Source organism: Sardina pilchardus, chromosome 22, assembly GCF_963854185.1.
Source record: "Sardina pilchardus chromosome 22, fSarPil1.1, whole genome shotgun sequence".
NCBI classification, from domain to species: Eukaryota; Metazoa; Chordata; class Actinopteri; order Clupeiformes; family Clupeidae; genus Sardina; species Sardina pilchardus.
In genome coordinates this window covers 474,548-489,216 of record NC_085015.1, presented here as the reverse complement: position 1 = coordinate 489,216, position 14,669 = coordinate 474,548, and the positions used below count along the sequence as shown (strand labels likewise).

The following is a 14,669-nucleotide window of genomic DNA, read 5'->3' as shown; positions in this document are numbered from 1 at the left end:
GCCGAATAAAAAGTGCACTTGATAAAAACTTAAGCAGTTATTGCAGTTATTCCATTGCGTCCCCCGTGTTTCTTCGACTGCCGTTTCCAGGAATGTTTCCCCTCTGCCGAAATCAGCTGGTGAAATAGCCGAGTGCAGCGACGGGAGGAGGAGGGGGATGGAGGAGAGCTCTGGAGCGGGGGGAGGGGAGCTCAGGCGCCGGTGTAAACAATGCCATGGCCGGCCTCTTAACACCTCACATGCGAGTGCGACTTCCAGGAATTATACCGGGTTAAAACGGCCTTTCAACTTTTACTTTATCGGTCTCCCTGACTCTTGTTCTGTTAACAAATGTGTGTGTGTGTGTGTACACATCATGGCAGCTTCATCTGTGTGTTCCCTTGCAGCATTAGAGCAGAATAAACTTTAATTGCCACAAAATGTTGGTGGTAATATTTGTTCAGATGTCAGCATAAAAACAAGACAATGCAAGAGTAATGGGCAAAAGTTTAATATTATTGGATAGAGATACAGAAGTCATCTAAATGTACAGAAATTAATAAACTTAATGAATATTCAACAGAAAAAAGCACAATTAATTTAAGCAAAACAAACATCACCATTCCGTTACAAAAGCAGGATGAAGGCATGAGAACGTGAGCTAAAACATATTTTTACGTTTTTACATCTGAAATCATCCACAACAATAGTGATGACCAACTGAAATCATCCACAACAACAGTGATGACCAACTGAAATCATCCACAACAACAGTGATGACCAACTGTGAATTTACCGCAACACATGCACTGATGATTCTGATGCGCAATCCAGTGGAATAGCCTCCAGTAGCCTGTAGAAATGGCCCCTCCTCTCTCACACACTCACACACACACACACACACATACACGTGCGCACGCGCACACACACACACACACACACACAGCAGCCTGTGGAAATATGCCCCCCCCCCTTCACACATACACACACACACACACACACACAGCAGCCTGTAGAAATTTGGCCCCTTCTCACACACACAGACAGGCACACGCACACACACACACACACTAAACATTTAAAGACACCCGACATAATTCAGGAATTATAAGTATAAGTGTGCTCTCTCTTTCACACACACACACACACACACACACACACACACACACACACAAACAAAGTAAGAGTTATTTTCAAATGATCAATATAGGTGGGTATAATAGGCAGGTGGTTACGTTATGGACTTCTCTTCTCTTAATGAGTTTCCTTATTTCAAAGAGAATCATCTGCCTATGACACACACACACACACACACATACACACACAGGCCTCACTGCTTCACCACAATACTCCTACATCTGTGTGTGTGTGTGTGTATCTGACTTGTGTATACAGTGCCTATAGAAAGTCATCATACCCCTTTCAAAATAGTTACTTTTTTTTGTCTTACAGCCTGAAATCAAAACCCATTCAAAAATATACATTTTTCCAGCTTTATTTACAAATTTAGCAGTTCTGAAAATTAATTTAAAAGAATAACAGGGTCAGAAAAGTCATCATACCCCTGATTTAATACTTTGTAGAGCTTCCTTATCAGGCCTACATCCATCAATCTGTTTGGACATGTCTCTATTGGCTTTGCACACCTAGATTAGGGAATATTTGCCCAATCTTCCTTGCAGAATTGTTAAAATTCAGTTAAATTCTGTGGGGAAGGGCGTTGTCGTGTTGGAAGGCGAATGACCTGACCGGAAATGTATAAATAAAACTGAAAAAAAGATTTTTAAAAAAAAATGGATTTTGATTTCAGGCTGTAAGGCAAAAAGTAACTATTTCAAAGGGGTATGATGACTTTCTATTGGCACTGTATGTTTGTTAGCTGAGTGTATGTGTCTATGAGTTTGTGTGTATGTGTCCCATTGAGATATGTATGTGTATGTGTGTGTGTGTGTGTGTGTGTGTGTGTGAGATATGTTTGTGTGTGAGAGTTTGTGTATGTTATTTGCATGTGTTTGTGAATGAGTTTGTGTGAAGGTTTGTTATAGCTGTATTTACATGTGAATGTGTGTGTGTGTGTGTGTGTGTGTGTGTCTAAGTGTGTGCCTGAGAGGGCCCATTAACGTTCTGTAACTTCTGAGACAGCTAGCTGTGTGTGTGTGTGTGTAGGTATGTGTGTTTCCTGTATGTTAGTTCTTGATTTTTTGTGTGAGTATGTGTGTAATGTAAGCCTTTGCACACACGTGTGTTAGCTGTATGCAGGTATGTGTGTGTTTGACACCTGTATATACGTCTGTATATGAGTTTGTGTGCGTAACAGCTGCATGTATTTGTGTGTACGAGTGTGTGTAAGTCCGTCCTAGCTGTGTGTGTGTGTGTGTTTGTGTGTGTTGGTATTTGTAAGTAAGTGTGTGTGTGTATTAACTCTAAGTATTTGCTTGTGTGTGTGTAAGTTATATGTAATTGTGAGTGCAAGCATGTGTGTGTGTGTATTAGATGTAGTGTTTCTGTGTGTTAGTTATAGCAAGTGTGTGCGTGTGTGTGTGTGTGTTAGCTATGTGTAAGTATGTGTGTCTTGTGTGTGTTAGCTGTGTGAGTGTATGTGTGTGTGTGTGTGTGTGTTAGCTATGTGTAAGTATGTGTGTCTTGTGTGTGTTAGCTGTGTGAGTGTATGTGTGTGTGTGTGTGTGTGTGTGTGTGTGTTAGCTATGTGTAAGTATGTGTGTCTTGTGTGTGTTAGCTGTGTGAGTGTATATGTGTGTGTGTGTGTGTTAGCTATGTGTAAGTATGTGTGTCTTGTGTGTGTTAGCCGTGTGAGTGTGTGTGTGTGTGTGTGTGTGTGTGTGTGTTAGCTATGTGTAAGTATGTGTGTCTTGTGTGTGTTAGCTGTGTGAGTGTATGTGTGTGTGTGTGTGTGTGTGTGTGTGTGTGTGTGTGTGTGTTAGCTATGTGTCTGAGGAGTAATGCTGGAACAGTCCGTGACGAGTAGGCTGACGGTGGTGTTGCCGGCGGTAACGGTGATGCTGGTGCTGGTGGGCGTGTCCTGGGCGTCGCCGGGCAGCGTGTGGGAGGAGCTTAGAGTGGAGTGGGAGGAGTCGTGGGCGGGGTCCTGGGCAGCATGGGCACCCATGTGTGTGTGTGTGTGTGTGTGTGTGTCGGCGTGGGTGCCCATGTGCCCCTGCAGCTGGGCGGGGGTCTTGCAGCGCACTCCGCAGAGTTGGCACAACAGGATGCCCCCCGCCCCCCGCCCCCCCCCCCACCTCCTTCCACTCCGCCCCGTGGTGCTTCTGAGCGTGCACACGCAGGTACGTCAGCGTGGTGAAGCCTGCACAACACACACGCACGCACGCACGCACGCACGCACGCACGCACGCACGCACGCACGCACGCACGCACACACACACACACACACACACACACACACACACACACACACACACACACACAATGTGGAGAGAGGGGAGAGTTTAGACTTTAGTTACATACCTCGTCTATCCAACGCTAATATACACACACACACACAAGTGCATCAGAGTAGGAAAACATACACATGCATTAAAACATGCACACACACACACACACACACACACACACACACACACACACACACACACACACACACACACACACACACACACACACACACACACACACACACACACACACACACACACACACACACACACACACACACACACACACACACAGCGCTAACTCACTGCGGTTGCACAGATGGCAGACGTGGTGTTGTGATTGGTTGTGGACCCTCATGTGATCGGTGATGTAAGCAGGCGAGAGTAGCTTGCCGCAGACGTGACACGGAACCTTGTCCTCGTGACGAATCAGATGAGCACGGAGGCGGTCCTTCGTGGCGAAGGCTGATTGGCAGGTCTGCACACCAAAAACACAACATTCCACTAATAATCCATAACATTCTACTAATAATCCATTACATTCCACTAATAATCCATAACATTCTAGTGACAATCCATAACATTCTACTAATAATACATTAACATTCTACTAATAATCCATAACATTCTAGTGATAATCCATAACATTCTACTAATAATCCATAACATTCCACTAATAATCCATAGCATTCCACTAATAATCCATAACGTGTGTGTGTGTGTGTGTGTGTGTGTGTGAGCTTCTTACCGGGCATTTGAAGGGTCGCTCTGTGGAGTGCACCTGCCTAACGTGGCTGTTCAGGTGATCTGGTCTGAGGAGAGAACAAACTAACTCACATCAGAGTGACAACACACACACACACACACACACACACACTAACTCACACACACTCACATCAGAGTGACAACACACACACACACACACACACACACACACACACACACACACACTAACTCACACACACTCACATCAGAGTGACAACACACACACACACACACACACACACACTCACTCACACACACTCACATCAGAGTGACAACATACCCTCACACACACACAAAAAAACTCACATCAGAGCAGGGCTTGAAAACTACATTTTTTTTTCAATCGTTGTGTTCCGAACGGTTCAGGTATGTTTAACGTTTTCGTTCTTGCGTTTCGCCACCAACATATCGTTCCTGAACCGGTTCGGAACGTAAAATATTGTTCGTTCTTATCGTTCCGGCAGTCGTTTTTCGTAGCTAGAAATGTCTAATAGAGAGCGAGCTATATTTGTAACCTTGTAGTGAGTTAACACTAGTAAGTTAACATTATTAATGTGGACTCGGTTAATTCAACTCAGTTACCTTTGTTGATGTTTGATATATATATGATGTTTGGATAGTTCAGTTGCTTCCAAATCGCCTCTCGCCAGGGTTGTGGTGGAAACAGGAAATCGTGACAGCTGCCTGAATTGAGCCTGGCGGGCGGCGAGGTGAACACACAACCAGAAATAGTCTTTTTACTTTTTTCCCCAGACATAGGCTAAGCTTTTGTGAAATTGTATGAAATATAGAGAACGAAAAAAAAAGTTATTAACCGCTTTTATGGATTTCAGAATAACGTTTCTGTTCCGGAACAGTTGAAGACCATTTTGTTTTCGTTTCCGTTTCCGTTCCTCGCAAATTTTCGTTCCTTGAACCGGTTCAGAGCCCTGCATCAGAGTGACAACACACCCTCACACACACACCTGACACACACCCACACACACAGACCCTGGTGTGAGCGGACTTGGTACCTCATGAGTGAGTGATTGTGTGTGTGTGTGTGTGTGTGTGTGTGTGTGTGTGTGTACCTGGAGAACCCCTTGGCGCAGTGTGGGCAGACGTATGGTTTCTCCACGCCGCCCTGGTGCGAGCGTACGTGGTAGCTCATGTGTGTGTGTGTGTGTGTGTGTGTGTGTGTGTGTGTGTGTGTGTGTGTGTGTGTACCTGGAGAAGCCCTTGGCACAGTGTGGGCAGACGTATGGTTTCTCCACGCCGCCCTGGTGTGAGCGCACGTGGTAGCTCATGCGGTCCTTGCGCTTGAAGCGCTGCTGGCAGACGGGGCAGCTGAAAGGTTTCTCGTCCGAGTGGGAGAGCCGGTGCCGGTTCAGGTGGTACACGTCACGGAACGCCTTCCCGCACGCCTCGCACGCGTGGTTCTTACGCACCGGCGCCGCACACGACACCACCGGCACCGCCACCGACCCCCCCGCCACCAGCGCACCCTGGGACACCTGCGGAGGAGGAGGAGGAGGAGGATGAAGGTACACACACACACACACCCCGCCACCAGCGCACCCTGGGACACCTGCGGAGGAGGAGGAGGAGGAGGATGAAGGTACACACACACACACACACACACACACACACACACACACACACACACACACCCCGCCACCAGTGCACCCTGGGACACCTGCGGAGGAGGAGGAGGAGGAGGAGGAGGAGGATGAAGGTACACACGTACGTACACACACACACACACACCCCGCCACCAGCGCACCCTGGGACACCTGCGGAGGAGGAGGAGGAGGAGGAGGATGAAGAGGATGAAGGCACACACGCACACACACACGTTTCTTCATCCTGAGGAAGAAGGCAAGGATGCCACACCTGTTTGTTGACTTTGTGGTAATGTTTAAAGTTCTATCATGGCTGGCTAGTCGGCTAGTCGGCTTCGTCCATAGCATGACATCTTAGCGACAGCTGTTATCAACTCATTTTAGCCTCATGGCATGAAATTGGCTAGGGAGTGCTAGCACTGACCAAATGGACATAAAACCTGCTAGGTTAGCGAGTGCTAGCACTGACCAAATAGACTTACTGTCTGCTAGGCTAGGGAGTGCTAGCACTGACCAAATGGTCATAAAACCTGCTAGGTTAGCGAGTGCTAGCACTGACCAAATAGACTTTCTATCTGCTAGGCTAGCGAGAGCTAGCACTGACCAAATGGTCATAAAACCTGCTAGGTAAGCGAGTGCTAGCACTGACCAAATAGACTTTCTATCTGCTAGGCTAGGGAGTGCTAGCACTGACCAAATGGACATAAAACCTGCTAGGTAAGCGAGTGCTAGAACTGACCAAATAGACTTTCTATCTGCTAGGCTAGCGAGAGCTAGCACTGACCAAATGGTCATAAAACCTGCTAGGTAAGCGAGTGCTAGCACTGACCAAATAGACTTTCTATCTGCTAGGCTAGCGAGAGCTAGCACTGACCAAATGGTCATAAAACCTGCTAGGTTAGCGAGTGCTAGCACTGACCAAATAGACTTTCTATCTGCTAGGCTAGCGAGAGCTAGCACTGACCAAATGGTCATAAAACCTGCTAGGTTAGCGAGTGCTAGCACTGACCAAATAGACTTTCTATCTGCTAGGCTAGCGAGAGCTAGCACTGACCAAATGGACATAAAACCTGCTAGGTTAGCAAGTGCTAGCACTGACCAAATAGACTTACTATCTGCTAGGCTAGCGAGTGCACTAAATATGTATAGCATAGCACTGCCTTGAGGTGACCATAGCGTTTAACTTACGGGCTGGCACTGGTCGTAGACGCCCGTGATGGTAGCCTACTGCTCCAGGTTTCAACTGAACTTGCCAGTTAATTAAGTCACTTTTTTCAAAATGTGTCGAACAGAGAACTAATATTGAATTCTGGTATTGTGCCATTGCTCCAAAAACTAAGATGAAGCCAACTGCATCGGTGAAGTTCTATGCCTGCGTAGCGCACTGGCCCGCTGATGTTCAGCCATCCTTGCAGACAAGAACGGTTCAACGGTCCCTGAGCTAGACCAATTCTGTGGGCGTGGTCTCAACGGAGGGAGCTCATGAATAGTAATGAGGTAGTAATGAATAGTAATGAGGTCCGTCATTTGCACGTCAGACTGACCAGCTTTTGGAGTTGGTCTGATTTCTCCACTTATTTCTTTTCAGTTGCTATAGAGCTGACTGAGGCAGTTCATTTTCACATTGACAACAACAAAAACATATATGGACCAAACATATTTAAAACACAGCCTATGGACCTAACATGTTAAAAACACATATGGACCAAACATATTTAAAACACAGCCTATGGACCTAACATGTTAAAAACACATATGGACCAAACATATTTAAAACACAGCCTATGGACCTAACATGTTAAAAACACATATGGACCAAACATATTTAAAACACAGCCTATGGACCAGGGCTGTACGCTTAGCTTTTTCACTAGGAGCATAGGTGCTCCTAAATGAAAAAAATTAGGAGCACACAAATGATGATTTCATGTTTCTCTTTTTAAGCATCTTTAGCATGGTATCAAATAACAAAAAATCAAATCCCCACTGTATACACACATTTAACCAACTCCCTAATTAAAGGTGAACTATGCAAGTTTTTATAGCTTTTTAATAAACTCCGGAGTCATTGGAATGGTTATTTGACTTATTTCGGGGTTGAACGACGGCTGTCTCGCTTCCCCCTCTGAGCGGAAAAAACACGCATGCAAGTTTGTGCTACCAGGAACTGTCTGTGCTGACCAGGGCTGTACGCTTAGCTTTTTCACTAGGAGCATAGGTCCTCCTAAATGAAAACATGTAGGAGCACAGAAAAAAATTTAGGAGCACTATGAAATTTCCTTGAAAACCTTATTGCCTTAAGCAGGATACAGATCATTCAGAGCAGTGGCAATCCTAGTCTCTGCTCAAACCCTGCACACACACAGAAAATGGGTTGTCTGGTTTTATTTCATATTTTGAATTCAGGATTTGTATACATTTTGTTAACAATTCATAGCATTAAAGGTTCTGCATAATTACTTATAGCTTAAAATTCAAAGTAATTTGAATACTTCATATTGATTACACTAACACTTGTCTTTAATGATATTACAGGGGTGGTGTGTAGGTCTAATTGAGTGCCTGTCACTTTAAGCAGTACCGTAGCCTACGTGGACATAATTAGATTTCATTCGGTTTTAGGAAAATATAAACGCATAGTTCAAGGATAGCCTACATGTTTTCATTCAATAACATGAATGTTATATATTCAAAAATTCAAAATACTTTCAACGGGAAAGACAAATATTTCCGGTGTAATAGAAAAGATGAGTGTCCAGCAATGTGAACTTCTATGATTTAGGTAGCCACCGTAGCATGGCATTATCAGTTGTCCGTTCACTTTTTTCTTGGTCATCTTTAGTTGGCTGGGTGCTTAACTTACTCTACCATGACTTGTCTTGGAGTTTGGTAGCCTTTATATGTTATAGGCTAACCAATGAGTGACAATCAGTGCTGAAAATAAAACGTTACGGTATTCTCCTCCTGATAACGTTAGTGGAATGGATTTAATGTGAATGTAGCCATAAAAAGACGCAGAGTGGCTATATGATACAGCGCATATTTGCGATGAATATGTTCCGCCTTTTTAAAGCAGATGTAGCCTACACCGAACCGTGGTTATACATCATTTAGACAACTGAATCAGGATACCATCTTTGTTTCATAGAAGTCTACCAGGCCTATGTCAAATGCAGGCTTGGGTGGAATTTGGGAAGCTGGGAGGAATTTAACGCACGGTTTCCACACCATGTTTAGCTATATCAACCGTGATAATAATAGCCTATTTGAAATGAACACGGTAATTGTTACAGTCAACATTATTTATCATTTATAGCATTTTTACCGTTTCACCGGTAATCGCATAGTCACCAACTAATTACGAACAGATTGAAGAAAAAAGAAGACTGGATTTGGAGTGACATTTCTTGCGAGGTTGATGCTGAAAGCATGAGTGTCTAGCCAGGTGCGTAAGAGTTGTCAACTCTGAAAATAGATGCGCGAAAATTGTACTATACTTTCATCCACTTGGTGTGGATTCATTTTAGGAGCAAAATGCGAATGAAAGGGTTGAAATCAGTACTCGCACGTGTGCGAGCATTTTAAATTTTATATTCGCACTAATATATATTTACGCGCAAATGCGACGACCTGCTCGCAGTGTACAGCCCTGCTATGGACCAAACATATTTAAAACACATATGGACCAAAGATATTTAAAACACAGCCTATGGACCTAACATGTTAAAAACACATATGGACCAAACATATTTAAAACACAGCCTATGGACCTAACGTTAAAAACAGCCCTTTTCCTCTGTCGCACGCACGCTGTTTGCTTGTCTTGCAAATAACGTTTCATTCCATCAAACTACAGGTACGCTACTCGATCTGGTAAACTTACACAGTGCGAATGCAGAACATTATTTTAAGGTACGAAAAACTCTTTTGTGTTGCTTTAAGGGGACAAAAGGAAACCTCACACACACACACACACACACACAGACACACACACACACACACACACACACACAGACACACACACACACACACACCTGATGCCTGCTGCACACAGTGTGCGTTCACCTGTGCAGTGTGTGTGAATGTGTGTGTGTATCTGTGAGTGCATGAAAGTGTGTGTGTGTGTGTGTTACAGACCTGGACCATTGTCCCAGCAACAACCACAGCGGTGGTCAGCGGCTGAGTGGTCACCATGGTGGCGGTTGTCATGGCACCGGCTGGAGTCTCAGCCTGTGCATCCGCGAGGGGGGGCTGGGGGGCGTGTCCGGGGGCGGGGCTTAGCTGCAGCAGCGAGAGCGGGACGGTGTGGCGCTCGGCCTTGACCCCCGTGACCCCGGCGTGTCCATGGCGACGCGCGGCGCGGTCCTTCATGCGCACGCCCGTGTGCACGCTCTGGTGCCGCCGCAGGTTGTAGCCGTTTTTAAACGTCTTGCTGCAGATGCTGCAGATGTGCGCCGCACGCCCCGCGGACACACACACCACCGGCCTCACTGTGGACACACACACACACACACACACACACACACACACACACACACACACACACACACACACACACACACACACACACACACACACACACACACCATCAGCAGGAACACACACCACCGGCCTCACTGTGGACACACACACACACACACACACACACACGCACACACACACACCATCAGCAGGAACACACACCACCGGCCTCACTGTGGACACACACACACACACACACACACACACACACACACACACACACACACACACACACACACACACACACACACACACACACACACACACACACCATCAGCAGGAACACACACCACCGGCCTCACTGTGGACACACACACACACACACACACACACACACACACACACACACACACACACACACACACACACACACACACACCATCAGCAGGAACACACACCACCGGCCTCACTGTGGACACACACACACACACACACACACACACACACACACACACCATCAGCAGGAACACACACCACCGGCCTCACTGTGGACACACACACACACACACACACACACACACACACACACACCATCAGCAGGAACACACACCACCGGCCTCACTGTGGACACACACACACACACACACACACACACAACAGGGATACACACCATCAGCAGGAACACACACCACCGGCCTCACTGTGGACACACACACACACACACACACACACACACACACACACACACCATCAGCAGGAACACACACCACCGGCTTCACTGTGGACACACACACACACACACACACACACACACACACACACACACACACACACACACACACACACACACACACACAACAGGGATACACACCATCAGCAGGAACACACACCACCGGCTTCACTGTGGACACACACACACACACACACACACGCACGCACGCACACACACACACACACACACACACAACACACAACACACAACAGGGATACACACCATCAGCCAGGACTGCTGGGCAGGTGTGTGTGTGTTTCTGCTGTGACCACTACGCCTCTCACACACACTCAGGGGCGTAGCCAGAGGGGTGGCTCTGGGTGGCACAGGCCACCCTTGAGATTCAATTGGCCACCCCAGGTGCCACCCCAAAATCCTAGTCTACTATTCACCATTAACAGTCAAAGGCGAGACATTTCTTGATGCACTTGCAGCACACTTGAAATATCAGGGTTCAGAAATATAAGCAATCTAGCAAACATGCTTGCAGTTATAGGCTACATGGCTTATTGTTTTTAGCATGTGAGTTTGCAAAGGCCTACAGGCTACTGCTTGCGCTAACACGAAAACATACGTATATTTACCTATCGCATCTGCCAGTGCCCATTTATCTTATTACACACACAAAACCCAGTATTGTAATTGTTGAATCACGTAATAGGCACATTTTTATATCTGCCTATTCTACCTACTCAGCCGACACTGTTGTATTGTTATGTTGTATTGTAAATAGTCTACTACCCTAATGTAATATTGACATTGTGGGTTTATAGCTTAGGCCAGTGTTTCTGGTGGGTTGGAGCCCAAAAGTGGGTGGTGGTACTGATCTGAGTGATGGGTCGCGGAGCTTGTGGCTAAAAAGAAATTAAAAATCGTCAGTTTAAAATGCTACCTGATCAGATCTATCATTGGCCCGTTATTTTGATAAAATTTATTCGTAGCCTATGTCAGCCCTTGCCATGGCATGGACATAGACAATGTTTATGTGACAGGTCATGTTAGATATAATGTTAGGGAGCTAATTTTATAAAAGTATGCATCATTTTAAGATAGCATGTGAAACGCAATTTGGCTGCAACCCTTGGGCAAAATAAGACAGTGTAGGGTGCACATGAGAACATAAAACCATCCAAACTAAAGTGTCACTTGGAAACAACGCACCCCTGTCAAAGACAAACCTGTCGAGTAGTACTTTGAGGAAATATCAGCAGTTACTGTTAAGACTTCACAAATGTAATGCCAAACATCTGCATTTTCCACACAAATAGGCCAGGCACTTTGCGTGTCTTATGTAGGCTACCTCACCATATTTGTTGGCCTGAATGCTAAATATATATATATAGTTGGTCACAACTTTATGAACTTGTGAAATTATGGGTTCCAAAACCAGACCAGTGAAGAACCACTGGCAAAAAAACATTTCACACTTCCACTTTTGCTCAAATTGTTCAGAGCTGAAAATGAGCTGAAGACTGTATTCGACATTTTATCCAATTACAAAGACATTTGATGTGAGAGTATGGTCTTTGTCCTTCTTTGTCCTTCAGTGTATGAGTATGGTGCTTGGTGCATGGTTTTACTCATGCATGTGTGCTTATTTAACAGGTTGAGCCTGTTTCTGTTTATCTAGATGCCACCCTTGAATTAACCAGTGCCCCACTAGGGCCACCCTTGTTACAAATCTCTAGAATCGCCACTGCACACACTCACACAACCTTGTGGAAGCAGGGGTCACCTCGCTCTCATTCTAAACTCTCAACAATATCAGACCCAAGACTGTGTGAGCGTGTGCGTGTGTGTGTGTGTGTGTGTGAGAGAGAGAGAGAAGACACCCCCCCCTTAAATATCAGACCCAAGAGTGTGTGTGTGTGTGTGTGTGAGTGTGTGTGTGTGTGTGTACCCGGTGCAGGGTCCTCGCTCAGGGCGGCTGTGTCCACGGTAGAGGGCGGGGCTTCTGTGTGCTCCTGGGGGGGGCTGTGGGCGGAGCCAGCGATCTCCGGCAGCAGATCTGATTGGATGGCTCCGTCGGCAGGGTTCTGAGAGGGCGGGGTCTATAATGTAAATAACCCAGAGTGCATTAGTCCTGTGACACCAGCGATAGACTCAACAGGTCTGTCCGCACGCCGTCGTCTAGCAGGACCTTAACGGCCCTAATCTCTCTCACACACACGAGTGTAGGGTTTAAGCACGACAATGAAATGACCAACCGTGACGGCGCTGCTCACCTGGAACAGGAAGTTGCTCCACGTGGTGTCCATTCTGAGATCGGTCCTCAGGTGTCGGAGACCTCGAGGCAGTAGGGGGCGTGGGAGGCACGGGAGCTCCGGTTGGCACGGGCAAAAGTTCCGTGATGTTCCGCTCAAAGAAGCGAGTTGATTTGGGAGAGAGACACTTTCGCGCGAGCTGATTTTACATCATCGCAAAGGCCGCGTGCTAATAATCAGCCTCCTGAGTTAAATGATCTCAGAATGACGCTCGTGGTCGCCAAATAATATCAAACACACACACACACACACAACCAAAACCCGACTGTCGACCCGTTGTCAATCATGCATTTGACAGGGAAAGCGAAACGCAAGGGGATCTGAAATCTATTCCTTCATGATGGCGATAATTCTAATCTAATCTAATTTCAGCACGGCTGGACAAGCGAACGGGTTTGGAAAGGCATGCAATGCAACACTACTTGCATATAAAGAGCACACGTGTAATATGACGTTTAATTGAGGACTTAATTCGTGGGGAATGCAATTATTTTTTTATTGGCTTTCCCGCCAGGCCTCAGTCGCATCTCCCGAAGCCCCGGTGTGGCGTCGAGTCGGATCCGAGCTCAGCGCGCTGTGGGTCGGCTGCAGTCGTTCGCTCCGCCCCGGTGTTTCAATCGAGAGAATAGCATCTTTCTTTTTTTCTAAATCCCTCTCCCGCTCTCCCTCCCACCCTTGCTGTCTTTCTTCCTTTCCTTTTTTTTTTTTTTTTTTTATCTCTTCTCTCCCCCTCTATCTCTCCCCACCGTCGTGTCCCCCTGTTTTAAAGGGAAAGCATTTTGAGTATACACCCCTCTCGTGCTCCGTCCCCTCCTCCACGCGAGGCTACAGCCCGGGTCGTCCTCCTCGCTCGCCCCCACCGCCGCTATGGTCGGCCGACTCAAAATATTAATTTTTAACAAAATCAACTTCAAAGCAAGTCCACAGTCCGGCGTCCTTCGATCGGCAGGTGAGAGTTTACCGCGACAGACATTTGCAGCGGGTCTGTGGTTGTTTCGCGCGACGGTTTGCGGAGAAGCTGGATGAGAGAAAAAATGTCGCAGGCGTCTTAAAGGTGACGCACCGCACGAGCGCAGCAGCACACTCGCGCGCAGATCACGTCGATATGAGTGTTTATATTCACGCGAATTAATGTCCGCACGTGCCACAGGCGCGAGCTCTTTTGTTTTGCTGATGTCCCGGATGACAGGTTCACAAATTGACTCGTAATGACATGACGTTGGTCAGAAGACACTTTTATTTTTTGTTTCCGTGTTACAGTAGCCGCCCAAAGGCCGCTCGAGACCCACACCCCCCCTCCCCAGGCACACGTGCAGGATGACAGAACGATCATATTCAGTTGGATATAAATCCGCATCAACTACCGCGGGATCTACACTCCACATGTACAAGCTAGACATTGTGTGGGCTAAACAAC

The 14,669-nt window shown here is 46.5% G+C and overlaps 2 protein-coding genes across 2 annotated transcripts in view; both read right to left on the bottom strand.

Annotated features, from left to right (window-relative positions):
* nlk1 (nemo-like kinase, type 1) overlaps window positions 1-146 on the bottom strand; it is a 13,921-nt gene extending 13,775 nt beyond the window's left edge. Inside the window, exon 1 of the mRNA XM_062526664.1 lies at window positions 1-146. This exon is cut by the window's left edge and continues 1,426 nt beyond it. The gene's annotated coding sequence lies outside the window, so the exon portion shown is untranslated.
* Window positions 147-2,917: 2,771 nt separating this feature from the next.
* On the bottom strand, window positions 2,918-14,441 carry LOC134070478 (myc-associated zinc finger protein). Its single transcript, XM_062526855.1, has 8 exons — window positions 13,214-14,441; window positions 12,889-13,039; window positions 9,893-10,245; window positions 5,361-5,647; window positions 4,138-4,201; window positions 3,696-3,867; window positions 3,237-3,301; window positions 2,918-3,154 (listed from the first exon to the last, which is right to left on the bottom strand). Exons 1-8 carry the CDS (start codon window positions 13,244-13,246, stop codon window positions 2,918-2,920), a joined length of 1,362 nt encoding a protein of 453 aa, XP_062382839.1. The 5' UTR covers window positions 13,247-14,441.
* Between the last annotated feature and the right edge of the window lie 228 nt (window positions 14,442-14,669).

Excerpts from the sequence above, each read along its gene's own strand:
- LOC134070478 (XM_062526855.1), bottom strand. The coding sequence starts at position 13,246 with ATGGACACCACGTGGAGCAACTTCCTGTTCCAG. Across the intron at positions 13,040-13,213 it reads GGAGCAACTTCCTGTTCCAG|ACCCCGCCCTCTCAGAACCC; the intron begins GTGAGCAGCGCC and ends TTTACATTATAG. Across the intron at positions 3,302-3,695 it reads CTGCCATCTGTGCAACCGCA|GCTTCACCACGCTGACGTAC; the intron begins GTGAGTTAGCGC and ends TGTGTTGTGCAG.